Source organism: Amblyomma mixtum, chromosome 2, assembly GCF_055824585.1.
Source record: "Amblyomma mixtum isolate Tamu chromosome 2, ASM5582458v1, whole genome shotgun sequence".
In the NCBI taxonomy this organism is placed as follows: domain Eukaryota; kingdom Metazoa; phylum Arthropoda; class Arachnida; order Ixodida; family Ixodidae; genus Amblyomma; species Amblyomma mixtum.
The window spans coordinates 258,661,476-258,689,185 of record NC_143013.1 but is presented as its reverse complement, the minus strand read 5'-3'; the positions used below and the strand labels follow the sequence as shown (position 1 = coordinate 258,689,185).

The following is a 27,710-nucleotide window of genomic DNA, read 5'->3' as shown; positions in this document are numbered from 1 at the left end:
TTCCTGTCCTTTCCCTCGCCCCCGTCAGAGGTTTTCGTCGCTTTCATCTGTGTACCGTTCGGGATGGTACACAATCGGAATATCAAAATTTGTGGCTTTTAACCTGCAAGATGAGCGCAGCATGCATCGATGACCTGCCAGATGTTGTGTTAGAATATATATTCTGCCACCTTTCGCCGTACAGAGACTTTAAGTCCTGCAGACTAGTCAGCAAAGCTTGGTACGCGCACGCCAAAGGTAAGTCTGCAATGTTTTTGGTTTCCACCTTGTATGTTTACCACGCGATTATCCTGTGTTTACAAAAGCGGACGCCTTTTCTCCGCTGAGATATATTCTGCATATTTAGTGCAGCTTTAACCATATTCGTTCTGGCTTTGATGGTTGAACTACTTGAACACTGCAGTATCTTGAGCCTCTTCCGTAAAAACGTTAGATTGCTTTTTTTCCTCGGGAGTAGAAATGCCGTTATCTGTAGAGTTTTCCTCTGTCGGCGTTTTTATGGCAATGGAGCGAACAGATTGATGAACAATTTTCGCTTGAAAATTACGGTGAACATAGTGTTTGGAATATTTAACCGGTCGTTCGCATGCAACGCCTTTTTGGCTCTATGATGCAGTATTTAAGTGCTGCCTATTATTTACTGCATTTATGCATCTAGGTTCATCCTATGTTACAAGCTTTTTTTGTTTTTATATTCGCGCATATTCTTCAGGGGTACAATGCGTTACAGACTTGATTTGTTTCTAGACTCGGCATCTGCGTCGCGAAATCAGCGACGCAATATTTGGGCAAATGTTGCGCCCAAGCTCAACGTTTGCAAAAGACCGGTAGTAGTTTGTTCCTGTAAACATGCACTGTTAAAAAAGTCAGCTCGGTGTTGTAATTTTTTTTTTTTTTTTTGTGAGTCAGTGGAACAGTGGAACGGAGCTGTTACATTTCACAATTTGGAGGGATCAGCGTAATTTTTCGTGCATAGTGCCTGGACTGGCGTGTCTGAAGATTTTTTTTTCCCCTTCTTTTCAGCGGCAGAACGAAAAATTCGCAGGGACTTCCTCAGTTCCGTGTCACTGCAAAATGTCGTTTGGTGCCAGAAACCGAGCGAGTCGGGACCGACGATTTCCAAGCGGTACTCGCACAGCGCCTGTGTGCTTGGGGACTCGATGTATGTTTTCGGCGGTTGCACCACAGCTAACACGACTTTCAATGACCTGTGGCGCCTTGACCTGGCTACCAGGAGGTGGATTCGGCCGCTGACAATGGGTGAGCCGTCTCCCTGTGTTAAAGATATGCACTGGTACAAAATTCTTGAGGTTTAGTTTTTTTTTTCTTATTACGTACTCGCTAATCATAGAATAAAACCTCAAGCTCCTAAGCCTGCAATGAATAGCTGTGTCATGATTTATTTAGGTTTTGATTGGGAAGAATTCTGTGACTTTACTGCATCATTTTCAATTGCCAGGGCGAACAGAGTTGATGATTTGGTGAACTCGCATACTCATGCACCACGTCCATTCTAGAGAAAGAGAGCTTACATTTTGTTTCACTTCCAGCACCTCTCCACTCCACGCTTTATGAGCTGTTTGATACTGTGACTATCTGCTAGGTCTAATCCGTGTATACATTGCTGAGGAGCTTGAAGAAGTTAAGTGTGGGGCTAGGTTAGGGAGTCAGTCATTGAAGTAGGTCTATAATAAGGGAGTAATTACTCATTGACATCCACCTGAGCGCAGCCATACAGCTATGACCAATTATGACCAATTGAAGGAGGTCATTGATGGGGGGCTTAGTGTGTGCTGATATGTTTTGGCGCGAGATTCTTGGTCTGTGGGATATGCCACAGTCGTGGACTAGCCACAAACAGCAGGCCAGTTTCTGACACCAGTGTTTATCAGCAAATGTCTTGGCAGCATATTGCGTTTCGAGTTAACGTTTTGCCATAGATGTACTTTCTGACATAATCAAATGTCTATGTCAGAAACTGCCCCACCTTGGATGGTCACCCTCGAAAGGCCATTCCCCCCTGCCGCGGTGGCTCAGTGGTTACGGCGCTTGGCTGCTGGCCCGAAAGACGCGGGTTCGATCCCGGCCGCGGTGGCTGAAATTCGATGGAGGCGAAATTCTAGAGTCCCGTGTACTGTGCAATGTCAGTGCACGTTAAGGAACCCCAGGTGGTTGAAATTTCTGGAGCCCTTCACTATGGCGTCACTCATAGCCTAAGTCGCTTCGGGATGTTAAACCCCAATAAACCAAACCAAACCAATCGAAAGGCCAATCAGTCAATAAATTAATGTTGTCCTAAACTGCGTTCACTCTTGGCGCCTTGTGAAAGATGCTCATAAATCTTTGCTTACAAATTTTGTGTCGTTGTAGCCTCAAGGAATGATGTGGGGGGGGGGGGGGGCAGCACATCTTGCATATATATGTGTTTAGTTTTATAGATGTGCACCCTTGCCTTGAATATGCTGAGTCAATAATGCAAGAACTTTTTTCACACATTGTGTAGGACAAGTAAGCCTGTGTGATATTTGGTATTTTTGGGGCTCACACCCAGGCGTCAGGTGTGTTTGGATTTTCTACCATACCTGTAGTCGAGAAATTTTTTGTTGGGGTTTAAAATTCCTACCGGTGTGAGTCAGACAAAAAGCTATAACACCAAGAAAATGAGGTGACAAGGTCCTCCTATTCCTGATGCTTAATGAGGTTACTTTCCTTCTTATCCCCATGCTCCCCTGTTTATGGTGCTTTGTGTTCTTTTTTATTTGTTGGTTTATGATTTTTTCCGAAAGGTGTCTTTACCCTCACGGACGGTAAATTTTCCCAACATATTTCTTTTTGAGCAAGAAAGCCTTTAAAAAGGAGATGATGTAGCACATTGTCTTTCTTTCCTAATATTTGAGTGGTGAACTTTTCCATTGAGCAAAGATTCATTTCAGGCTAGTTATACAGCATCATATTAATATGCGTTCATATTTAGGAACCACCAGGACCGGAAAAGGTTCAGCACGATCCTGCTGAACATCTGTTTCTCAATGACTTTCTAAATGTGGGCATGCATAAGGACAATCTTGCATTGAGCTTTGCCACTCTTATGAAATAAAGTAAATGCGAAGGGTGTCTTAGTCGCGGGTAGCAGACCCCTAAAATTCTCCAATAATATGATAATTCTCCATGAGCCAGACAGTGGGTTGGGTGAGTTAGATGTTGCTCATCTTTGGAAGGAAGTATGAAAAAAGGGCCATGGAAGAAAGGTGACAGCACAAGCTTTTGTGTCTTTCTTTTATGGTCGTCTTTTATCACACTTCCTTCCTAAGAGTCGTCCTTGAGTTCTGCAGGAAGCATTACTCGGATGGAAAAAGTCAGCGCTGGCACATATGCATTCTGTCATATGTGCATTCCGTCACTTCTGTTGCCTTGTTTTAAGGGGGATGTGGCAATTAAAACTACTTTTGCTCCTATTTATACTTCAAATATAACCAAATGTGGCATAGATATGCAACTTTTTATGCTGTTTTCAGAACTGTGTTTTATTTAACATTAACTGATATAGTTTTTGAGGGATTAAATTAAAAGTCGTCCCCTGGGCATTAGGTAAGTAACTTGGTAGGAAGTGCATAAGTTTTTTAATTCTGCGTGTTCACCAAGCCCTGTTCTGTGCAATAAAGCTGTTAGTTCTTTTTTTTTTTAATTTTTCAGTACTCGTGGAAATAAAAATAACCTATTTATTCGAATCTAGGCCTATAATTTTTTTAAAAACACGAGATACGAAACTCTTAGGTTGGCTTAGCGAGAGAGCTGGCAAGAAAGCAAGGTATTCCATGGGACCAGTGAACCATGCCAGCTACTAATTCCAACAGGCTGCATCAAGCACATGTCGCTAGGAGTTGTAGGTAGCTGGATAGCTGCTGCCTGGGATGACATCCTGGAAAGCTTGGGTGCAGGCTTGTTCTGAAAGCGCAGCATTTCCAATGCACCTGATGGCACAGAAGGTTGCGCACTGTACGAATGTGACAGTGATAAGGAGGTCAGCAATGACGAGGGCGAGTGAGTGGGAGCAGGTTCGTGGAAATAAATGCCATTTACATGCTGCCCACAGCTGTCATTCTCAATTGTTTTTTCGGCCGACTTCCATTCGAGCAAAGTTTTTATTTTTTTGGTCTTCAACTTTCGGGTGTAGGCTTAGAATCGAGGCTGGCCTAGGTTTGAGTAAATGCGGTACGACTCAAGCTAGCATATTTACATGAAAATGTTTCTTGCAAAAATAGCTGTAAAAAATATTGCTCATGTATACAGAAAAATCAAGGGATTTAGTATACTACTAAACGTTTATGATTGATGTGCAAAAAACAGAATCTTTGTACTGTCATTTGTTACTAAATGCCAAAGGGATGAGTGGTAACAATGGCAGCAGTAGTGAAAGCTGAGAAAATCACTGATGAGAAAGGCTAAGGTTTTGGCTTGGCACACAGTGAAGGTGATGTAGGTTACAAGAACGCATGGATGGACGGACATAAAGTTAAAAGGGCCCAGTGTACTAGGAATGAAACAGGCTAAAACTGAAACTTGGGCGAGTTGGTAATCCATTGAGTAATATAGTGCGATTTGAAACTGGGATGAAGGAATGCACACTAGGACAAAATCTCGGTTTCGAATCGCGCTGTATTATGCAATGAGAAAATTAACCTTAAAGTTTATTCCCTCGTTTGCCTCGTTTATTGCGTCTTATGCTTTTGTTTTTGGCCAAAGCATTGCAACAAGCTTAAGCTCGAATCTTCTGATCTCTTCTCTCAATTGTGACGTTAAGGTAGTTGTGCTTTGTCATCGGAAACTCATAGAATTTGTGGTGCATCGGGACCATCAGAAATGCAATTCCCTCGCACTTTTTCAGCAACCGTGCAGCAAAAAGTGTCATTATTAAAATCTGTACTGCATATTTCGCTGCAATGTTTTCCACGTTTCCATGAGGCACATGAATGCCTGAGGGTTATGAAAAAAAAAAAATGCAGAAATAGAAAATTTTGGCCAAATCGGGCATTCTATTTGCGGCGTCCCCCGTTAAGGCAAAAAGGAAAGCTAGTTGGTTGCATTGGCTCAAGAAATACTCTCATGGCTCATTAGAAAAGGTGGGAGAAATGAAAATGGAAAAAAAATTGCTGAGAATGAGCACTGAACTTCAACAAATATAATTTATGTGAACATATTCAGGGTGCAACCAGTGCTGTGTTTGCTGTTGCCAGCTTGTCAGATCAGTAAATATTTTTGATGGCACCAGAAGCTACCTACTGACTTCATCTGCAGTACCTGAGATCTACAAGTCTAAGAGTGTGCTTGTCTGTGTGTATGCATATGCAGTCTGTGCTTTTTTGGTGCCTAATATAGCTTTTTTTTGGTGATTTTTTTGCTCTTCACTTCATCCTCCTTCCTCTTCCTCATGTAGTGTTTTAGGGTAGCAGTTGGACCACAGTTAATTTAGCGTCCCTGCATTTTCTTTATCTATTATACTTTCTTTGAAAAGCTTGTCATTAGGCCTTAAACTCTCCATGGTTAAGAAGGGAGTTGCAGTTTAGCATGAGTACCTTCTTATTGCAGTGAAGAGGAATCTGAACTCGTCTTTTTGCCACGGGAACTCAATCTACACGTTCCGAGCATTCTTAGAAACTTCGATTTATTGCCCTGTGTGGCCGATTTCCCCAATTAAATCGAATTAATGTCCGGCTCCCGCCTTTTTTTAAAATTCTCCCCGTACGGTGGGCGGAGTCGACCAACGCGTGGAGTGCCTTTCACCCAGTCCCGTCGCGGCTTGCCGCTCTGCCATCGGCGGAGTAATACGTAGTAGTCCGTAGAAGCAAATAGTCCGCGCATATTTTTATTTCTACGGGCTTATTTTGCGGCTATATTATCTGCGAATGAAACTATTTATTCACGGAAACCTAAAAAACAAAATAAACTGAAAGCAAACCCTCCACGGAGCTGGCTGAAAGGCACTCCACGCGATGCTAGACTCCGCCCACCGTACGGGGAGAATTCAAAAAATAAAGGCGGGAGCTGGACGTTAATTCGATTTAATTAGGGAAATCGGCCACACCGGGCAATAAGTCAAAGTTTCTAAGAATGCTTGGAATGTGTAGATTGAGTTCCCGCAGCAAATAGACGAGTTCAGATTCCTCTTCAGTGCACCTTTAAGTTATTACTCATAAGCTCACGTCCAGAAGGGGTTTCATGTATTTTATTGCAGATTAAATGTCAAGTCAAGTCTTCCGGAAAGCATGGCCCTAACCTAATGTCACAGTTCTTGTGATTTGTTCATTTCCAGGTACCTACCCACCACCAAAAGCATGTGCATCCCTCGTGTCGTACAAGGAAAACCTGCTGCTTTTTGGTGGCTGGACGCACACATCTCCGTACCCATTGCATCAGGCATGTTATGTTCTTTGGCCTCAGACAATCTTGTGCGATGGTTTCCGAGTGGCACGCCTCCTGTTGAGTAGGTGAAAATCCCAACTGATCAAATTGGTTTAAGGTTCAAGGTCCCTGTTGATTCCAGCTGGTATCAGCTGGGAATTTGCTTCTTAAACTAGTTTGGTTAGTTAAGATTTTTAAGTATAGTTTTCTATGGAGAACATCTTGTGTGAGGATAGGAGTGATGTTGCAAACGGTATCTGCTGATGTGCTGATAGGCTGCATAGCAACAGCACTGGAAGTGTGTAGCATAGAGAAGCTCTGGTTGACTTTATTATAGACAAATGTTTGACCTTAGTTGGCACAATGGTGGATGAGTTTCATGATCTCTGGTTAAAATCAGATTATGGAATTACACTGACAATAATGCCATTGCAGTTTAGCTTTATGGTGGCAACTGCCCATGTGTTTCGGTCGTCACTGAGTGTTCTCCTACAGCACCCTTTGCATAGTGCGTTTTCAATATCAACTAGCGGTATCAACCACACTGCTCATATGCACATTTCACTTCTTTCTTTTGCTTTTATGATTGTGGGTTGTGCAATATTGTTAGCGACATTGCATCCCTGGGTATTCATTGCATATGTCTGTTAATGCCTTGACTTTTTTGGCTCAGCATAGCCTCTTTTCCTTAGTGTAGCACCTTTGATGTGGCCACTGGAAGCTTTGTGGGCTTGACATCAATAGCTGAGCATTTTGTGACTGCACTTAATGTAGCACAGCAGTACGTTCAGTAAATGATTTTCCTGCCACTGTTCCTGTAGTCCTAGCTTATCAATGGGAGCTGCATTTCAGTATGCAGAAACTGAAAGCCTTGTGCCTAACTTCTGTGTGCAAAAGAACTTTTGCCACACCCGTGTTGCATCCCCGACTTGACATTAGTACAAAACTTGGCCAAACTTAGGGATAACAAATTGTCACTTGTGGTACTGGTACCAGTCGCCGTGTACTTTATGTGAATGCCTAAAGGATGTGTATTGTGGCTGTTGAAAATAGCTGCCAATCACAATGTCAGTGATGAATTCATTGCGTTTTTCTTTTTCTTGAAATATAATTGAGGTTTAAACAAACATGATGTCTAGTTGAGTTCTGATGCTTTTATCTGTATGCTATTTAAGTTACTAAATCAGCATGCATACGTGTAATCTACTTCCAATGATTTCTTGATATTTAGACTTGATGACCAGTGTTAATCAGTCCCTGGAAAACCTTTGCACTCATGCCTTTTGTTATCAGCATACTAGATTTTCTATTGGATGGCATTAGTGCTGGCAGGCTTCAGTTAGAGATAGTTGCTGGTTGCGTTGCAACATTTTTCTTTTGTGTGATGTGTTCATGCATACCTTACCTTACAAAGGCGCTAATTACTGAACAAAGCTTTTGGCACAAAGTGAGAGCATAGCTGAAACGATTTGAAGCAGCCGCTGTGCAGCCGTGCACGTACTTGACACAAACGTGGTTTAACTGTACATCTTCTCGCTGTCTCCAACATGATGATCTGCCCTCTTTCTGCTGAAACATAATGTTACTGTGCGGCAAGTCTCGCATTCTTGGCAAAATGTGTCTGAAGGTCGCTTTGTTCGGCTTGCCTCTGATGCTCGATCTGCCCTGCAGGCGTGGCGTATCTTCCGCCACCTGCATGTTTACAATTGCAGTGCCAACCGGTGGACCCAGGTGAGCACGGTCGGTGGTTGTCCCTCCATGGCAGGTCACTCGGCCACCATGCAGGGCCACCTCATGGTGGTCTTTGGTGGACTGCACTGCGTCAACCCTGTGGGGCCCTTTTCCAGGTGTGTGGGTCACTCTGTGCGGTCTAGGAGACTTGCCAGGCGTACGCTTGCGGTTTACACCAAAGTGGCGACTTTCATTGAACGCTGCTTTTCTCATTGCGGACTTGTCGAGTCTTCCCAATCTTCCTTTCATGTGCAGGCTGGTGAAGTATTTATAGGAAACACCTGATTGGCATTCAGAAGCTAGTGTTGCCCTCTATTGCTTGTACTAAGCTTGAGAAAGGACAGTTTGGGGCATTCTTCTGGAGGAAAGAAATTTTTTTATATATCAACCAAGGAGTGGCAACATTTAGCTCTTTGATTGTTCATTGAACATCAGATAGTTGCTCATTGTTGCATTGAACTTCACTGCTAGTTTTGTAATAATTTTTGTTAACCCATGTATGCCGAAACTTTAGAAACTTCAAAAAGATTAAAAGATTTTTTGATATGAAACATCTATTTCACTTCAGAATTCAGAATCTTCCTTTTATTGATGGAAATATTTTTCTCAACACGGGACTTTTGAGCTGTCCTTACTGTATAAGATACTAGGCGAATTTCCTGCCTCTTATGTGTGCTAAAGCTTCAAACATCTGACATCAACTTTAAAATCACGTATCTGATCATGCGGTGTTGTTGTTTTTGTGACAATGCGCAGAAATTACTTGTTTTTCTTGCAGAATCGCTATGTAGTTTGTCGGGTCAAATCTGAAAATGGCGTTCAGAGAAGATGGCCAACCTTTCTGAACACACACTGCAACTCTTGCACAGGGAAAGTTTAGAGCCTCTTGAAAATAAGCCCATGGACTAAAGCTTTTACACTATAAACTTTTAGGGTTACTGTGCAAAAAAGTGGTGTCCTACATGTAGGATGCTAGTCATAAATGGGTCAAATTATTTGGAGTAGCTCGAGTGGCCTCCCAGTTCCTGCTTTTTGTTGGAGCTTTAGTTTTTCTTTGCTCGTTTTTATTTCTCACCTACATTCTTGTTCAGGTGTAGCACAAGAGAGCGGTTTGCTAAACAGGCTCCTTCGGGATATTAAATCCAGAGCTCGATGTCTGGAGAGCATGCCACTGCAACTTGAAAACGTTGAGAGGACACACTTCCTGTTCAGTTTTTTCTGCTGTCGAGAACCTTTACAATAAATGCTGTTACTAAAGTAATGGTGTGTGTGCCGAAGGAGGCAACACAGCAGGGCGAGTTTGCTTTCTTATAAATGTACTTAAGATTCCACTGCTGCAATACAATTTTGTGATGAATTAACCTGCTTTGTAGGGTAACCAATGCGTTTCCAATTGTTTTATAATAGCTGTGCAGCAAGGGTGGGTACGATACTTCAGAAAAGTATCTTCGATACAGATGCTTGATACCCTAAAAAATTGTATTCCCGATGCCGATGCAAGACAGAGAGCTGAAATTGATTTCCATTACCGATGCTCGATACCGTATTGTCAGTGCTTCGATACATCACTGAAATCGCCAGTGCTAATAAATCTGATAATATGATTAGCTAAGTTAAGAAATTTTTCATGATTCCTGGAATCTTCTATGTTTGATATGGTAGTGCACTGCTTCTGAAATAGTTTTGAAAAATCCGGCCACATGGATTTCTTTAAGCTCCACCGCCGGCACAGCTGGTTTCGTTAGAACTTAACCACTGGACTGGAAAAATCTTTTTTGTTACGTGCAAACAGTTCTATAAGCGCTTGACTACATACGAATAAGCTTGACACTTTTTCTGATGCTTTTCATATCTGACTGCAGTGTTTACCTAGTTGCCTATGCCTTTGCCCTGTGCTGAAAGGCGGAAGCCCCGTGCGCTTGGGAAAACCGAACAATTATTTCGCCAGCAGTGCGTTTAACAGACATTTGAAGTTGAACATTCTGCGTTTAAAGTTAAAAGGAAAAGAACAAAAAATAAATATGCTGAAAGTCTTTATTAGGCAGAACGTACCTTGCTAATCTCTGTTTACTTAATGGTACTATTAACAGCATTTGCTCACACCACCAGTCCGAAATAGCCCCGCTATGCAGCCATGTTATAAATGAAGCACGTGAAAAATAAGCCTCTCAACAGGAGCAGACGAGCGGATTGCCGTATTTTTTTTTATGAAGGTGCTTTTTATCAGTGGATAAGGGTGAAGCATATAGCCGCGTCGACTCAAAGATCGTTTAGGTATGGTTAAGAAACTCAAGTCTCATCAACGCCGCTTAAAAACTCTTGTTGTAGTGCTTGCTTCTCCGAACAAAAGGAATGCTCCAGCTGATGCATGTGACGCTGCCGGCACTGATGCTCCCATTGACCCGTGCGTAACCTTTATCGTGCTGACAAAGCAAACAGATATTGCGGAAAGTTTACGGGATGCGGATTTGCCGAAAATAAATTTATTTCTGTGTTGCGTGACTAGCCAGTCAGATGGTTTTCATCCCAGCAGATAGAGCATGCATGTCCCCTCATGCGTCTGTGCTTTTTGTTGACCTCCTTTGCCTGACTGCACCGGAAAACAGCAGTGCACATTGATAATATGCTGTTCCAGTCAGCACCAGTCAGCCAGCACTTCTTCATGTCCCCCAAAACTATGCCGGACCTTTAAGTTACCTTAATAGTGGAATGCAATAGCATTAAATTTCACATTCGTCACAGCTTCTGTGGCAGCTTTTTTGTGTGTGTCTGTGTCAGTTTCTTTGCAACTGTCATTCCATCAGTCGCTGCATTCAGACTGCTAGCTGCAGTTGCAGGTATCCGCTATGCTGTGCTGGTGCCGGCATTTGCATATTTCACGTTTTGTTTTTGGTTTTTATTTACTTTCTTTTTACATTCTTTTGTTAAACTCAAGCACTTAATTCATATACGTCCATTTCTTTCGAGTAGTCTTCAAGCTCTGTATGTTCACCCACGTCAGGTGTTGAAATTTCATTTGTTGGAGTCGCTTTGGGTACAGTTTCTTCTCGGAGCAGACAAAGTTGGAAACCTGAATGCAGACAAACTTGGAAACTTCAGAATGGCAGCATTACTTTTGACAAGGAGGATATATTTACCAATACTGCCCCTAGTTGCCGCAAAGAAAAGGACAGGGCAGTTGGTAAAAAATTGGTGTGTCAACCTTGTCAGTATTTCTGAAGGGTAACAAGAAAATTCGGGTGCCAACACTGACCCAGCTGGCAGTGACAACGGTTGAGTGGGGGAGATGGGAATGGTGACAGTCTGGGAGGCAAAAGCAGCATTTGACTCTTCGTAGCTGCCTATTGTGTCATTGCCAGGATCTCGGGAATGAGCATGCTCGTGAGCCTTGAAAACATTAGTTCGACACCGTGTACATGTGATAGAGGCGGAAAAAAAAAAATCGCAGGCTGTTCCCCGTGAACACCTCCGCTTGCTACGCGCATGTGATGAGAGATATTCAATGTTCCATAGGCTTTGTTATGATGACATTTGAACATATTTTTGTGGAATGCAATTTCAGTGTTTGGTACTTTGAGCATTGTATTTTCTTTTTCTTTCAATGCCTTATGTGTATGCCTTGTTTTGTGGCAGAGCGTAGTGTTGTTGAGAGTCGCTGAAAAGCCCTGGCCTGTCCTTCGGTCGCGCTTGCAGTTCCAATGATGTCTGGGTGTTGGACCTACAGTGTTACATGTGGTCCAAGCAGAACACAACCTCACCAAAGCCCTGGCCACGTTATGGCCACTCTCAGGTGAGTTATCTTTCTCCTGCCAATTTTTTTTTTTTTTTGTGCCACATTGGAACACACTTGCTCTCTTGTATGCCCATTGTGCATGCATTTTCTGTTGTTATTGAGTTAATGAGCATTGATCTTGTTAAGAACCTTTGCATGACCAGTTGTAATTGTAATTGGAGCAAATGCTACTTGAATTGTTGAGGTTTCATGCATTGCATTTGAAATTCTTGGATAGCATTTGAGGTATCTTTTCCTAGGTGAGTAACCTAATATTGCATAATAATACGAAAAACAACCGGTATTGTTATAAGAATCTAAAAAACTCCGTGTAAAAGCTTTACAGGGTAAAAGCATTCTGTTGGTCGCATGTTTGGCGACTGGCTAGAATAGGTCACTAGTGCTGTGCTCTTGTGCATCAGCCTGTTTAGGCATTCTCTGGCCAGGTTGTTGATAGATTACATTGCAAGGTAATTTTTCGTCTAGTAATTTTTGCTTGAGATGATGCTTTTCATTAAAAAATGGCTCTGACATTGTTTTTATATATTGGAAGAAGTGCATCCGAAAGCTCCAGACAGACTTCACCGCACTGGTCCATAGAGTACGCTTTGACTGCTCAATGATCCTTACTTACCAAGGCTTACTTTGATTGATGGGCTTTTGGCTGCATAGAGCATTGGTGTCAGGAATGCTCAGTCACAGTGTTGTGTTTTTCAGATTTCCCTGGATGACACGCACATGCTCATTGTTGGAGGCTGTGGTGGTCCCAACATGGTACGTATGTGCAAGGCTGTGCTTGTGAGGTGTGTGGCAGAGTGGCAGACAAGGACAGGGATGGTATATGTGTGCGAGTACTATAGCTGTGTACGATCTGCCACAGAAGCTCCCAGACAGAGGCACCTGAGAATGGTTTGGGTGTGGCTCCTCACGGCAAGGTAGAAATGTCTGTGGCCACTAACTTGTTTTTGGATTAAAGATAAGGAGGATGTATTCAGCTGCTGGTTTTTTGCACTAGCGTAACGTATCAGTGCATCCATCTCATCAAAAGCTGTGTCTGCTGCTGCTGCAACCCTGGGTGCAGTCAGCTGGAAAATTCTGTGACCTGCGTCCCCCCCTAAAGGCGGCATTATGATGCTAGCCTTCCCTTTAGTACTGAGATTGGGGAGCGCTAGGTTCTAGACAAGGGAACAACACACACAAAGGAACAACACAAGACACGAGCTCGTGTCTTGTAGACAAGGGAACAACACACACAAAGGAACAACACAAGACACGAGCTCGTGTCTTGTGTTGTTCCTTTGTGTGTGTTGTTCCCTTGTCTAGAACCTAGCGCTCCCCAATCTCGGTATGCGCTACCAACTAGCTCCCTACAAAGCCTTATTCCCTCTAGTGATTTGTAAGGTAGTTTGTACATTAGCATATTCGTATAGACCGCTATATAGACTACTTCCCCTGTTAATCTACAGTTTTGATTCTTTTATTCTTTCTTTTGCACGCAAGAGTTTTCTTCCTTCGGCTGCTTCTAGGGCCACAATCCAGTAATATGTGTTGTGGGCCTAGTTGGTTCATACTCAGATTTCTTTTATGCGCACAGAAAGACGACACAATAAGACAAGGTAGACAGGACGGAGCGCAAACTTTCAACTGTTTTATTCCGGAAAAAGTACATGACATTTATACCAAAAAGAATGGATAGTCATCAGTGCCACGTGCAAGCCAACACCCGGGAAAAGCACATAGGAAGGGCACAGGTGACTCATCTCTTATGTAATTTATCTAAAAAGGCAAAATCTTTTCCCGGGTGTTGGCTTGCACGTGGCACTGATGACTATCCATTCTTTTTGGCATAAATGTCATGTACTTTTTCCGGAGTAAAACAGTTGAAAGTTTGCGCTCCGTCTTGTCTACCATGTCTTATTGTGTCGTCTTTCTGTGCGCATAAAATAAATGTGATTAGGACCACAATGATTGTCGTTTTTAATTTGCAGTGTGCTGAATTAGTTGCAAGTGAGAAAAAACTGTCGCGTTGACTGCTTGCCTTGTGGCAGTGGTGAGTTTCCTCAGTGCATTAGTGAGGACATTTTTTTCTTCTTTTTTCTCTCCGCCTGCAGCTTTTGAACGATGTCTGGCTTCTAGAAATTTCGGCTGACTATGAAAAGCCTTGGATCTGGAAGGAGGTGATGGTGACAAACCGGGAGCATGCAGCACCCCAGCTCTCGTTCCACCCTGCCTGCAAGGTTAGAAACACATGCAAATTGTGGGAGTGTCGTGCGTTGTTTCTTAGGTTTTTTTGAGTACAGTGTGGATGATTGCGTGGACACCTTATTGTGCCAAGCCTGGCAGCGTAACACGAAAAAAAAAAGGAAGGGAATAACTTTATGGGTTACTTTTATGGTGGGATTATGGAGCAACAGTTCAGTCTGCCTTTTGCAGTTGCAAAATAAAAAATTTATTTTAAAGTGTGCAGTTGCACTCGAGTGAAACTGCTAATTAAAAGACAGGTGAAATCTGGGAGTGCATTGGATTAGGCTGTTTTTCTAATAGGAGTGCACACTGTGAAGTGCGAAACAAATACTGAAGGGAACTTTCTGGGCACATACATAACGATTGGCATGAAAATGGACAAAAACTTGCGTCTATGCTTGCAGGAACTGACATGGATCAGTGTCTCCAAAATGACACAGAGTGTCAAAATATGAGCTTGTGGTACTTAAATTATAGACTAATTCTGATTCATAAGGGAAATTCTAATTCATAATGGAGGCTTTCAGGACTCTCTTACTAAGATGGTCTCGGCTGTGCGTTTTGTTGACTTTGTCTTCATTGTTAATTGGCGGTGTTGAGAGCATACTGTGGGCATTTCTACCTTTACAGAACTGTTGCCTCTGAAATTTTTACCTTATTTTTTCTTTAACAGAATTTTTATTAATCTACTAAATTAGGGAACGTTATTTGCCCGAGCATGCACAAATGATTATATTTGTACTACACCTTTCAAACTGGTCACATTAAGGTGGTTAAATTCGCTTTTGAGTGTGAACCATTCCAAACCTTTTTTTTTATATAGGTAGGTTCCTAGGCAACCCTGGCTGATGGTCACTTTGAAAAACTGCTAACCGAGCAATAAGGGGGGCTATTTGATAGTTTATTGTGAAGAAACTGCTCCAGACTGATGTTTGGAATGCAAGACATGCGCAAGCTTCGTCTGTCTGCCGTTCTTTGTATCTGTCTTTGTGTTCTGCGTATCAGTCTGGTGTTGTTCCTGCACAATTCACGGGTCACACAGGCTCACAAACCTGTCTTGTTGGCCTTCTTGCAGGCAACTCAGATTAACCTTTTGGAGCAGGCCAATCTTTGCATCTGGCATTGCTCACTGAACATCGCAGAATTCTAGTGGTGTCACCAAATGCTCTTTGATCATGCTGATGCCCACGTTTTAAGATTCTGCACTTTTAACACTCTCCTGCATTCATCAGGGTTAACTGAACACATGTTCTTGGCTGTGCTTGGTGTGAATTCCATCTCAAACCTTCTCTCTTTCTTTGAAATCCTTCTTAAAGAAATCAAACCTTGTATACATTTAACAGTTTTGTGTTGGTATATCGTTGACTAGTGTGGCTTGCTCAAGAGGCTTGGCTGTTTGTGACGTAGGTTGACGATCGGGTGGTAGTCCTGAGTAAGTCTCAGCGAGCGTACGCAACGCCTGCTGGTCTGCATCCGGGCGGCATGTTGAGAGTGCGACCAACGCATCGAGTATGGGTCCCTCCAAGCCCCGAACAGCCGGCCAGGTAGGGGCATTCAGCTGCTTTCACTTGATTTGCCTTCACTTCTCTCAGTGCTACTTCTTGCTGGTTAACATCACGTTGCAAAACATTAGTCATCACACATATGCTATCTCATGGTGGTAGTTATTTTTTGTTTGGCAGTACCTCGAGTGGGAGAAGCTGTCACTGGTAGACAATGCTTTTTTAGCTGAAAAGCAGGTAGCACTGCTGCGCCTTCATTAACTGTGCAGATTTCAATACTGTGCAAATAGGAGACAACATAAGGGCAGGCTTCTTTGGTGAGTTATAAAGGTAGACTAAAATGAACAGACTTCTACATTTATAAGCAGCATCTATATAAGGGATTCCCTAGCTCTGAATAATTTGATCGCATGTGGCTTCTTTAGAGAGAGAGAGAGAGAGAGATAAAGAGAGGGGGAAAGGCAGGGATGTTAACCAGAAAGGTTTCCGGTTGGCTACCCTGCACTGGGGAAGGGAATGAGGGGATAAAAAGGGAAGAGAAGAGAGAAGGAATGAGAGAGAAAGTCACAATCTAGCAAGCAAGGCAGTCTCTCAGAAAGACAAAACAGTGCCTTATGAGCCTTGATGGTAGTCGGCTCTTGTGGCCACGGGCCGAGGATCTTGGGCTCTGTGAAACGGCGGGGATAATCGTAAAATGTTGGGCAGATTCGGTTCACAGATCCCCAGAATGGGAAGCGGTTGTGTCTGAAATCCGGGACTGGAGCCCGCGGGCATTGCACTGAGAAATAAAAGCTTGTTTGACTTTCTTCGGAAAAGATAGTTCCGGGGGAGCCATGGTGTCTTCTATTGTAGAGCTGCAAGAACTGGCTGTAGCGCGTCCAGTACTTGCAATGCGTTGTGTGCTGCTGGCGTGCGTAAGCTGGACAGCAGATCACGCATGACATTCATCAGTGACGTGAGGATTGGAATCACTTGCATATCTTGGCCAAGGTCGGAATCATGCCTTTTGCCCAGATCAGTCGTAGGTGATGCAGACATGCGGTGCGGCAACGTACTTGACGCAGTGCGCGCTCTAGGCTTTGGTAGTGGTGGCCACGTGGTATCAGAGACAGCAGGTCGTGAGTCACCGGTCGCCGGGCTTTCCTGATTTGTTGTCAGTGGAGGCGGACAAACTGCAGTGCCTCATTGAGTAGTGCATGCAAAATTTGCAGACCTCAGGTTGCAGGCAGAAATGGAGTACAGTAGAATATTGATGATACTACCCCTGTAGATGCGATTTCATAAAATTTCCTTGCCGGATTGCGTTGTGTACAGTGCGCAGAAATTTAGATGTTCCAAGTGCACTCTCATCACTGCGGATGATACAAACGTGTTAGCCCCTGCCGCACCCCCGAGCACTAAGCATTGCCCTTACATCACCGACGGCAGGATTGCCAGTCGCATGGTGTGCACTGTTAGCTGTGAGTGGAGGCGCGTGGCTTGCACATTCACTGATGCCACGAGCACCAGTAGCTTGTTACGCACTGTGAGCAGTGAGTGATGACGCTCGTTCCGCACAATGATGACGTCACGAATGAGCAATGGCGCGTAAATCCCGTCAGGTGAAAATAGATCTGCATAAGTGCATTTCCTGTGCTTATGCATACAGATTTTGTTTTGGGTTATGCGAATATTTTTCGCGACCCCATGAGATTTGTATCTTCGAGATTCTACTGTATTGGGAAGGTGAACGCTGTAGCCAAAACTTGTTGAACTGGGTAATGAAATTTGGTTTGTTGATGACATCATGTGTATGTAATTATACCATGTTTGGCTACATGCACCAAGTTGTGCTTGTCATTTCAGATTATATTTGCAAGCACTTCCACTACACTTCGTTTAAACCAGCTAGCTTTGCATTGTTTGTTCCTCTTTGCATTTGTGGAGATGCAAAGCTGTGCTGAAGATAAAACCCTCTTTCAGATTTTTTTTTGTTCGGTATAATATAGAAGCCGAGATTGCCTTTGTTCGCTGTTGTGTTGCCTTAACTCTTGTCACTGTCTTTCCTTATTTTTCTGCATGTTTGTTCATTTGCAGGTCCTTCTTGTATATTTGTTATATTTTTGTTATCAGTTTTCATCAGAAAATGCACTTCTTTGTGCGCATTGTGTGACTTGCTTTTCCTCCATGCTTCCAGGCCTCAGCCAAGTGATAGCCAGCGAGATGTGTGTGTGAATGGGACGCGGGGGGTTCTCAAGAGGCCTCTCGAGTCTCCGCCTTCTTCTGCGTCCTCCTCACCATCTACCTCATCTTCGTTGTCTAGCCAGCCCACCGCTCTACAGCAGGGCCAGTCGGATTTTGCCCTCCCTGGTGAGAACCTTTGCAGTAGTGTTGGGACCTGCTCTTGAGGGACTACATTAGGTCAACTTTAGCCCACTTGCTCTTTATGTATGCGGCTTTTGATATCCATGTGATGCCTGTGGTTCTGGAAGCCATACCACTTTGCTTAAGCATGCTAATATTATCGTATATTGCCGCATGTAACTTGACTGCGAATATATAAGCCAACCCTCCAACTAATAGCCATTTCTTGGTGAAAAAGTTGGCTCCAGTTATAAGTTGAAGAACCCCTCCCACCATCTTTGGGATGGTATTGTGACGTGCACAGCTCAAAGCAAAGAATATGTGGCGATGCAATCGCAAGACCAGCAGTCGGAGGGGAAATGCATGCATATTCTAGGCAATAGCAGCGCCACATCCTGCCTTACAAACTTGTGTGTGGCTGGCTGACTAGCGACTGAGCCACTGAAACTCCAATGGTGCTTCAGTTTCGGATTCCGGCACAACGCATGCTCCAGAGGTTACCCTGAAGTTTTCTCTTGTGCTTTTTACTGCTTGTCAGGGAGTGTGACTGCAAACTTGAATGGGTCAGGTAAACAACGCGCGGTTAGAATTTTCACGGCGGAACCAATTTGCATGCGAGGTATCAATCTTTTTTTTTTTTTTTTAAACATAAAGCTTCATGTGTTTTGCATGAGGCTCATGCCACCCACAGCTTGGCCGAAGCTACTTTAGACCCTGCAAGCAGGTAGACTTCCCATATACGTTGAACCCCCCCCCCCCCCCCAATATTGGTTGGCTGTTTGTAGAAAAACGACTTATACGTGGCAATATATGGTATTTGGTGTTTTACCAGCGCAAGAAGACGTGGACAAAGGAACACAGAGCAAAGACAAACGACAAGTCAAAGACAAAGAAAAGCCTTCGTCCGCTTCTTCTTGTGCTGATAAAACACAATGGAAAACCAACCAGCCCATCAGTTGACGCTGTTAAAATGTATGGTAACCTTGGTTGATGCAATGAGACGACTCACATTATGTAACACCTTTGTTCCACATTCACCCAGATTCTTGGAACATGGAATTCGAAAACCTCCGCATTCTTGTAGACAAGATGTGTAGCCTGTCCCGTTTGCTCTGCCTTTTCAGAAACTCAGCTGATGACTCGTTCAAGGGCTCCATAAAGCCGTGTTGTTTTGAAGCCATGTTGGGTTATATTGTATTTGTGCACGTGATGCAAGAACCAACATATTACCTCTGTGCTTTTTTTTTTGTATCGTACAAAGTTTCTGCTGTGGAGTAGGTATAAAAAGTTGAGATGAAATGTAAAAAGTTTGAATGCCTGACTGTGTGTATGATACCGGTATGCCATATTTTATTCAACATTTTAAAGAAGGTAGTGACCATTGTAACCACCATCAGACAACTTCACTTGCTAAGGCAGTTAGTTATACAGGGGAATCTTGACAAATAGCTTGTTGGCAGAGGTTTTCTTGAATAGAATTGACGGGTTAGATGTGCGTTGTTTCATTCACTTGTTTGACATTTTTTCTGGCTTGTCATGTTTTCTGCTAATGGCTAATGCTGATGCTCATTGTATAAGTATATTGTATTAGAAGAGTCAGTGCAGCGCACAGCAAGGACTAGCGTTGGAGTCCTTGACTTTCATAATGATGATAGAAGTGGCGACACCGGAATCGCCCACTCTTGAACATACAGTCGAACCCGGATATATCGAACCCGCATATTTCGAATTATTGGCTATATCGAACACACAGATTACCCCCTTGAAAATACTATGTAAAAGTATAGGACAGTTGCGTTGTATATCGAATTCCATTTTCGCCGGACATTGGATATATCGAACGCCGCGCCGCGCCGCGCCCCTGGAAGGTGCGCTTTCCCCAAAGACATTCCTGTCCGGTCCTCAGCCGCCTCAGCGGAGAACATTTCTGCAGTCAGCAGGCGCAGGGCCCTTTCTTTTTTTTTTTGGTTCCCCGTTTTTGCGCCCCACCGGCGCGAGCTTTCCCGCTCCTCCTCTCCTCCTGTACCGCCGGCGTGTGCTCCGTCAAGGTCATTGGAGATCAGCGAAGAGAGAGCGCCGCATGGAGACGCGCGGCGACCACGCTTCTTGGGGAAAGAGAGAGAGAGAAAACGGTCGCTAGTGGGCGCATCGTGGGTCTGGGGAAAAAAGAGAGCTCAGAAAAAAAAAAAAAAAAAACGAAGCCCAGAGCGTCGATCTTTCTCCCTGCTCTTTCTTTTCCCTCTGTCGTTCCTTCGCAGCCGGGTTGACTGCCGCTCGCATAGGCTTCGCTCTTATCGCTCCATCTGCGCCTCGCGTGTTTTTTTTGTGTGTGTGTGCCTGTGTTTCAACACGCGACGTGAAGCAGGCCCCAGTAGCCAACTGTTTTGGCAAGGCAGGCCTTGAAGTGGCCGGAGATGAATGTCCGGAAGATTTAGATGACGATGAGTGCTTGGACGACGTGTTTCGCGACTTGTCCAATTTTCTCGGCGCCGTTCCGTCCGAAGTGACTGTTGAGGACTTTAACGCTGACAGCGAAGTTCAAGCGGTAGCTGGCATTCAAGACGCCGACTCCAGCGACGACGAGGGCAACTGTGTTGTCGAAGAAACGCGTCCGTGCGCAGCCACTGAACTGGCGTCAGCGTTAGCCTGATTCGGCGCTGTTGCGGCGAAATGGAAGGCACTGTGCTCTCGCACCTGGACAGTCTCGAAAAGATCGAGGCCAGTGTTTTGAACTTCGTTTCCCAGGGGAAAAAGCAACCCAAAATTAGTGATTTTTTTTCCCGCGAAATAAAGCGCTTTCACATTGCGCGCCCATACTATGTGATTCGCGGCTGTTCCAAACGGTAAGCCACAATTTGTTATGATCGGGAGTGCAGTTTTAGCCTATATCTGTATATCGAATTTTCGCTATATCGAACTATTTTCCGATCCCCTTCGAATTCGATATATCCGGGTTCGACTGTATTTCTATGCCTTGCTGAGCTTGTCCGCAAACAGAATTGCTCTGTGTGCCTGGTGTATAAAAGGATATAATATATCTTTTCGCTCCTGCAGCGAGTACCGACAGTGATTTAGGCTAAAAAAAATGTGATCGCTCGCAATCCCATGAACGCTGTGCTGAAAGCACCTGTTTCTGCTGCCACTGCGATTGAACTCTCTCAAAATCAGGCCGCTGCTGGGGGTCTGCCTGTTACACTGTATATTCTAGTTCACTGTAGTGTGGGTATGCACTAGTTGCTTTAGGGTCTTGCGGTATTAACAGCTGAATCTGAACATTAAAATGAAAAAGGAAGATGTATGCTAGTGCCATATCTTTATTTGTGTACTGTAGTTTCCCTGTTTGTTGCAAACTTTACACAATGCCAAAGTTGAAATAATACCAAACCGAGGGCTTTGCAGCTCTGCAGTGATGTGTCTGCTCTTCATGCTCTTTGCCAGGCGTCAGTGGCCAGTATATATTTTCTGTGCTTTCAAAAGTGGGACGCCAAGCACCGGTCTCTTCTTTAGTTTTGGCAACTGACTCGTCACAGTTTTGCATGCAGCTGTTATTTTGTCGTATTGCAGCGACGGGGACAGTAAGGCCGTTTTTATGTCTCGCTGGCAGGCTCATCTGCAGCGACCAGCAGTTCAAGCTGCGATGAGGAGGACGAAGCTGGTGACGAGGTCTCGCGGAGGTTGTCCTCCAAGAAGACGGCACTGTCCACAGTTGGCGGCACTCGACCGTCGGTGCGCCCCAATGCAAGGCATAACCGGCAGAGGCAGCTGGAGCTTCTGGACCGAATGGAGCAGAGGCTCAAGGCGCTCAGGGCAGGAGGGTAAGGACTTTCTGCTTCGAATGTGGCTTTGCTCGTTGACTCCAGAGCAGAGATTTTCATTTTCTGCGAATTAACAAATGTTCCAGCCTGGTATCATTGCTGAGAGCTGGTGTAAGCATGAAAGGTTTGCAGTGGGTTGCAGTGTGGCTTCTAGCTATATGTAAACAATCTCCTTGTTGTATGTGATGTCGCTGCTAAGCGTTTGTTAAAGTTTGTTCACCGTTGCAGCTCTGTGGCTACATGAAAAAAAGGAAAAAAGGCAAACTGAATGGAGTTGAGCAGGTCAGGTGTCCGTGCATTGAGTTTGCACTCCCCGTGCCGCTTGTTTCACCGTGCTGTACACAGAATCTTGTATGACATGTCTATATGATAGACAGATTTCCGGTCCGCAGATTTCGTTTTCTTTACTCTGGTTTTTCGAAACGCTTAAAATGTTGTCTCTGAGCGTTTCTTGTATGAGACCAAATCGGTTGCCTCCTTGCCCTGCCCAGGACATCTGCGCCAGCACGGAAGCGGCCGACTGTGGCGGTGTGCCCCATGCGGCTTTACGTGCTGGACGTCAGCCAGGTGGCTCGGGAGGCAAAAGCAGCGTGGCTACCGCTGCAGCCACAGGCCACTGCAGCCTCAATGGTGGAGGAAGTGATCTTGTACTCACTGGTGCTGGGACGCGGCGAGCTCATTCTGTTTGGCGGCATTCAGGTGAGCTGTGCTTTTCTGGCAGTTATTGTTTGAGTCAGCAGAATTGAAAGTACTGCCCTGTGTCGTCTTCTTTCTCTGTCCCGTGTCCGCTGCGGTGTCTAGCTCCTTCATGTCTCACCAACTGGCCTACACATCTACCCTCCTAAGAATTGCTTTACATAGGGGTGATAGCAAAGTTGAAACGGTTGAGCATAACGAACGATATCATTGCTTTGCCTGCTGAGGGAACCAGAGTACAGACCACCTGTGATGCTGTCGATGATACGAGGAACTAGAGGGATGATACAAGAAACTAGAGGGAGCATCGTGTCTTTTTCTGATTGCCAATCTATTACTGCCGATATTAAGATGAAAGTTCTCGGGGAGGTAGGAGACAAATGGATGGCTAGGCTGGCTGAGTTATTGAAGAACTATTGAAATACTAAATTAGATCGTTGAAAAAGGCAGCACTGAAATTCACAATCTGAGGGATTTTTTTCAAGTAGTGCAGTGCTGTCAAGAATAGCTCACAAATTTGTTGCACTGTCAAATCTTGGTATAACGAACACGGATATTATGAATTATAAGCTATATTGAACTGTTCCTAGATAATTTCAACAAACACTGCAATTCCAACTTTACGTATCGAACGCGGTTGGCCATAAGATGGGCATATCAAAGTGCCAAGCGCCAAGCTGTGCATTCTTGAATGACAGGTGGCTGGCTTTGTGTCACTGTATGAGTGACTTGTGGTGGTGTAGCTAGCGTTTGCGTCACCGTTCACGCTTTATCTCGCACTTGCCAACAGTGCCAGGGAAGGTACAGCTGCGTGAACAGCTGGCACCCAGATGGTTGGCACCCATTTATGCCTCTTGCACCCATCAATAGCACCCGAGAACCAGCAGCATGGTTGGTCGTAGCGTTCCAGTAGCCATCCTCTAGCCGTCCTGTGCTCACGTCGACTGTCATGAAGGTGGCGAAAATGGAGATCGCTTTCACTCTGAGGTCCCATTTGCCACGCGACACAGCTGTAACGCGGGGAAGCCACCCTACACTCCATTTCACACAGTGCAGGCAGCGGTGCAATCTCCCACTTTGTTTTACTTCTTGCCACATTTTCGTCCTCCAACTTATCGAGACTTTGAGGAGCAAGAATTGGTTTGGTGGTCTGATACGTGGCTGGCAGGACGAATTGCGCTTACTTCATCCGTGCCTGAAAACTAGTTCACATTCAGTGATAATTATAGCCAGAGAGTACTAGTACTGAGCGCCTCTCAGCTTCAACCGCTGTGCGGATGACCACTTCGTTTTATACAGTAAAAGCTCGTTAATTCGAACTTCACGGGACCGGGAAAAAAGTTCGAATTATCCGATGTTCGAATTATCGAATGGCCGCGAAAAAACCGGCAAGAACCATTTGCATTACGGTATATGTCCCGTATTTACTCGCGCAACGAACCCACTCGCATAATGAACCCACCCACCCCCGATTTTTGCCAAAGAATTTGAAAAAAAAAAAAAAAAGCGTCCCTCCGTTTCGCGCCGTCACGGTCCACAACGCATTTCTTGGCGGCGCGCCAAGATGCTGCGCAGCGATAACATCACTAACATCACGGTGTGTTTACTTTTGGCGTTAGCTCTAGCAAGGGGGGAAGCGAACTTGGCAGAGTGCCAACGCTTGTCCGGTTGTGCAAGCCTCGTTTTCAGTATGTTCGCCTTATCATGCCATGGGCGATTGGGGCAGACGCCATCTACTGCCACTCAATCATTGGAACGCGGGATAGCAGCAGCGAACATTGCTAAAAGCCGGCGTCATGATCCCGGCGGACCGGACCGCGTGCTTCCGTTGGCGACTGATGGGTGGAAGCATGGATGACACTCGCAAAGAAAAAAAAAAGTTTTTCGCGCATAATTTGTAGCGCCCGTTCGAAGTCATAGCCTTTCACGGGCGTTGGCTGGGACCGCGCCGACAGTACTTATCTGTATTTCCGAATTAACAGGGCTCGAATTAACGAGTATTTAGTTGTGAGTTCCGGAGGTTGCGCGGAAAAGAGGGTAGGCAGCCGCCGCCGCCGCCAACCCCCACCTCCGGTGCCGCCGGCCGCCGCGCCGGTGATGGCGCCATATAGGTTTTAACCACTCATCCACAATTTTATCTGGTTCCATCTTCTGTCCCCGTTTAGGACTTGCGCAGCCTCTAACTATGCGGAGATGATTTTTTTTTTTTTTGGCCACGTGCTGTGCGCCAAGCCTCACAGGCGCGGCGGCGCGTAGTTCGAATTATCCGTAGCGGAACCGACTCGCGCTCGAATTAACGGGCTTTTTTATACACAGATCTCTATGGAGCTTGGCCGGACCAAGCAGTGTAGTTCGAATTATCCGAAATTCGAATTATCGAGGTTCGAATTAACGAGCTTTCACTGTATTGTTCTTTGTTTTTGTCGAAATACCGACTCTTTGAGAAGGACGATTGATACATGGCGGAGAATTATGGTTTCGTGGACGCATTACTTCTGTAGCCTCTGTAGCATTGCCTGCTATGTATGAAGTAGAGTATAGCTGGTGTTTGACCTGCCGCTGCCACGTGCTGGTGGGGCTGTGCAGGGAAGCCAACCTAACTGGCGTTTGGCGCTCGCTGTCTTGCAGCAGCCGTAATCACCGTGAGCGTCTTCGAATGGCACTAAAACTTAGGAAGATGTCTCTTCCAGTAGCCGTCCTGCGAATTTTACGAATTTTGCTGGTATCGCACTACTGTATAAACGTGTGTAAGGGCCGCACTTTTTTTTCCCGATCCGAGGACCAATTTTCGGGGTGCGGCCCATACACACGATCTGCGAAAAAAAAAAAAAAATTGAAGTAAAAACACATTAATCAGGGAATGAGCGACATTTATTCTACGTTCAGTCGTCACTCGTGGAGTATTTCGACTCTGAGCTGGTGCTGTGCTCTGGTGCACACTCATCCCAAAAGAAGCCACACAGCATGTCCGGTGTCAATGCGTAGCCGTTGTTCCGCACTTTCATCACATAGCAGAGCAGCTCTTCTTCCAGTTCAGGAAACTCACACGGCTTGCCTTGAAAGCACGCTTTTTGCAGCTTGTGTGTCTCAATGCATCCTTTCTATTGCATCCTCATCGGACGCACTTCTCAGCCACGTCGAATTTCCTGCCCGCCGCACGCTTGCAGTGTTCGAGAGCTAACTCCCAGCCGTGTAGCTATTAAAGTGCTTGCCCATTGTGCTAAAACTGCAACGCTCGGCGGCACCGCCACAACTACTGTGGTGAACGCGCGGCGCAACACGCCAGAAAGGCAGGAGCTGGTGATACTGATGCCGATGTGGATAGCGGGAGGTCGTGGCGGAGAAAAAAGTTGACGATGATGATGATGACCGTGGCCTCGGGCGCCATCCATGAACGGCACTTGGAAGCTCCTGTGCACGTGCGTGCCCTCTGCGATGAAGCTCTCCGCGATCAAGTGCACCGTTGCTCGCAGCCCGAGCTGATCGCGGAGGCCACTGCGCGTGCATTTACAAGGCTATTCCTGCCTGGGTCATGGAAAGTTCGGGTGCGGCCCTTACACGGATTTTTTTTTTTTTTAAACATTTCCTTCGGGAAAACGGGATGCGGCCCATACACGTGTGTGGCCCTTACACACGTTTATACAGTATATTCCACAGTTTTTTTACCTGTTCGTTGTTAGGAGATTTGATGGCAAATGTTTTTTTACCTTGATATTTCACTATCTGCGCGTGCGAATTTGTGCAGAAGGACCTGGTGAACAGGCAGGAGGACACAGATGCCACTTCTGAGGTTGTCTCGAGTTCTCTTCACTTCATCACATCCAAGAGGGACGTCATCTGAACACTTTTCCTCCTCTGCTGCCGCTGCTGAAGCCTCCCTCTTTCTTGGAGTGCTTTGCGCACAGTTTCTCGAGGTTGGAGCTCCTGATGCCTCGTGTTGTTCTGGTCGTCGTTTCGCGCGTCGTTCTGTTTGTTTCTATGTTTTTTTCTTTGCATTGTATACCTGCCATGCTTGCATTGCATGTCAGGGAGTGAGCTGAAAATTTAATGTCGAGTTTTCGCAACTCCACCAACTCTGTTAGTGAGATGAACTGCGCATATTTGTCAAGTTGCAAGGCTTTGCTTGCTGCGGTTAAGCACGGTTAGGAGTAACTATTTCAGGTGTATGTTGCACGCTGCAGTTAAGCACAGAAGTAACTGTTTGAGGGGTTTGTTGCACGCTTCCATCATCACAAGCCAATGAATATGTTGTATGTTTTTTGGCTTTGATCCAGGTCTGAAGTGACCGTAAGCAGCCTTTTAGTTCGAAGTCTGCTGTATATTAGGTGAGCAGTATGCCATCAAGCAAATTGATTTTGCATGGCAAGTTATTTCATAATTACATGGACTGTTCTGGACTGAAGTGACTATGAACTGCTGCTTTGAATGAAGTCTGATGTACATTAGATGAGTGATATGCCATTTAGGAAATGAATTTTGTGTGATGAGTTGTTTTCTAATAATTTCATGGGCTCACTTCCGCAGAAGTTTTTACACCTTCGAGGGAGACAAAGCGTAATAGGCCTGTGATTGTGTTATGCCTAATGTTTGCTTGGAGGTAGCTTGTGTTACTGTGTATTGTAAAATCAGGTAGCTGAATTTCTGGTCTTGTGTATTGCCTGTACGTGCGTACAAAATTTCCGTGTATGTATACAAAAATTTAATTCACCACTCTGCTGGGCACTCAGCTCAGTGAAACTTACGGATCTTTTGCGCTTGCTCCTACGAAGGTTTAGTGCTGATCTAACTGTGAACGAACAGCAATACAGAAAAGGTTCTTATCAGCTTTTTCACTGTACAACAATAACTTATGGGCAAGTTGGTCAGACATGATTTCTTGTGAAACAGCGCAACGGCACAAGGCCAGAGGACAAGAAAGGACGATACACAGCGCTGACTAACAACAGAATGCTTGTTCAGTAAGCCATGCTTATAAAGGCGCCAGCGACACTGAAAAACAGAAAAATACACAGAACCGTGACAGATATCCCTCCGACCAGGCACGTATTTGATAACACAAGGCTAACACGTGTGCAAAAATTCACATCGCCACATCGGTGTTCACTGTCGTGATTGTTCCTGCCAGCCTCTGTATGACAAAAGCAGGATAGTTGATAGACACAAAGATCAGCTGACTAGAGAAGTTATCGAAGCGTCTGAGATCTTGAA

The 27,710-nt window shown here is 44.9% G+C and overlaps 1 protein-coding gene across 1 annotated transcript; it reads left to right on the top strand.

Moving 5' to 3' along the window:
- Positions 1-27,405, top strand: Fbxo42 (F-box protein 42). Its single transcript, XM_089573655.1, has 12 exons — positions 1-237; positions 1,024-1,260; positions 6,311-6,414; positions 8,071-8,246; positions 11,824-11,920; positions 12,620-12,676; positions 14,014-14,139; positions 15,554-15,690; positions 17,825-17,997; positions 21,596-21,806; positions 22,298-22,505; positions 26,248-27,405. Exons 1-12 carry the CDS (start codon positions 111-113, stop codon positions 26,341-26,343), a joined length of 1,749 nt encoding a protein of 582 aa, XP_089429781.1. The 5' UTR covers positions 1-110; the 3' UTR covers positions 26,344-27,405.
- The last annotated feature ends 305 nt before the right edge of the window (positions 27,406-27,710 follow it).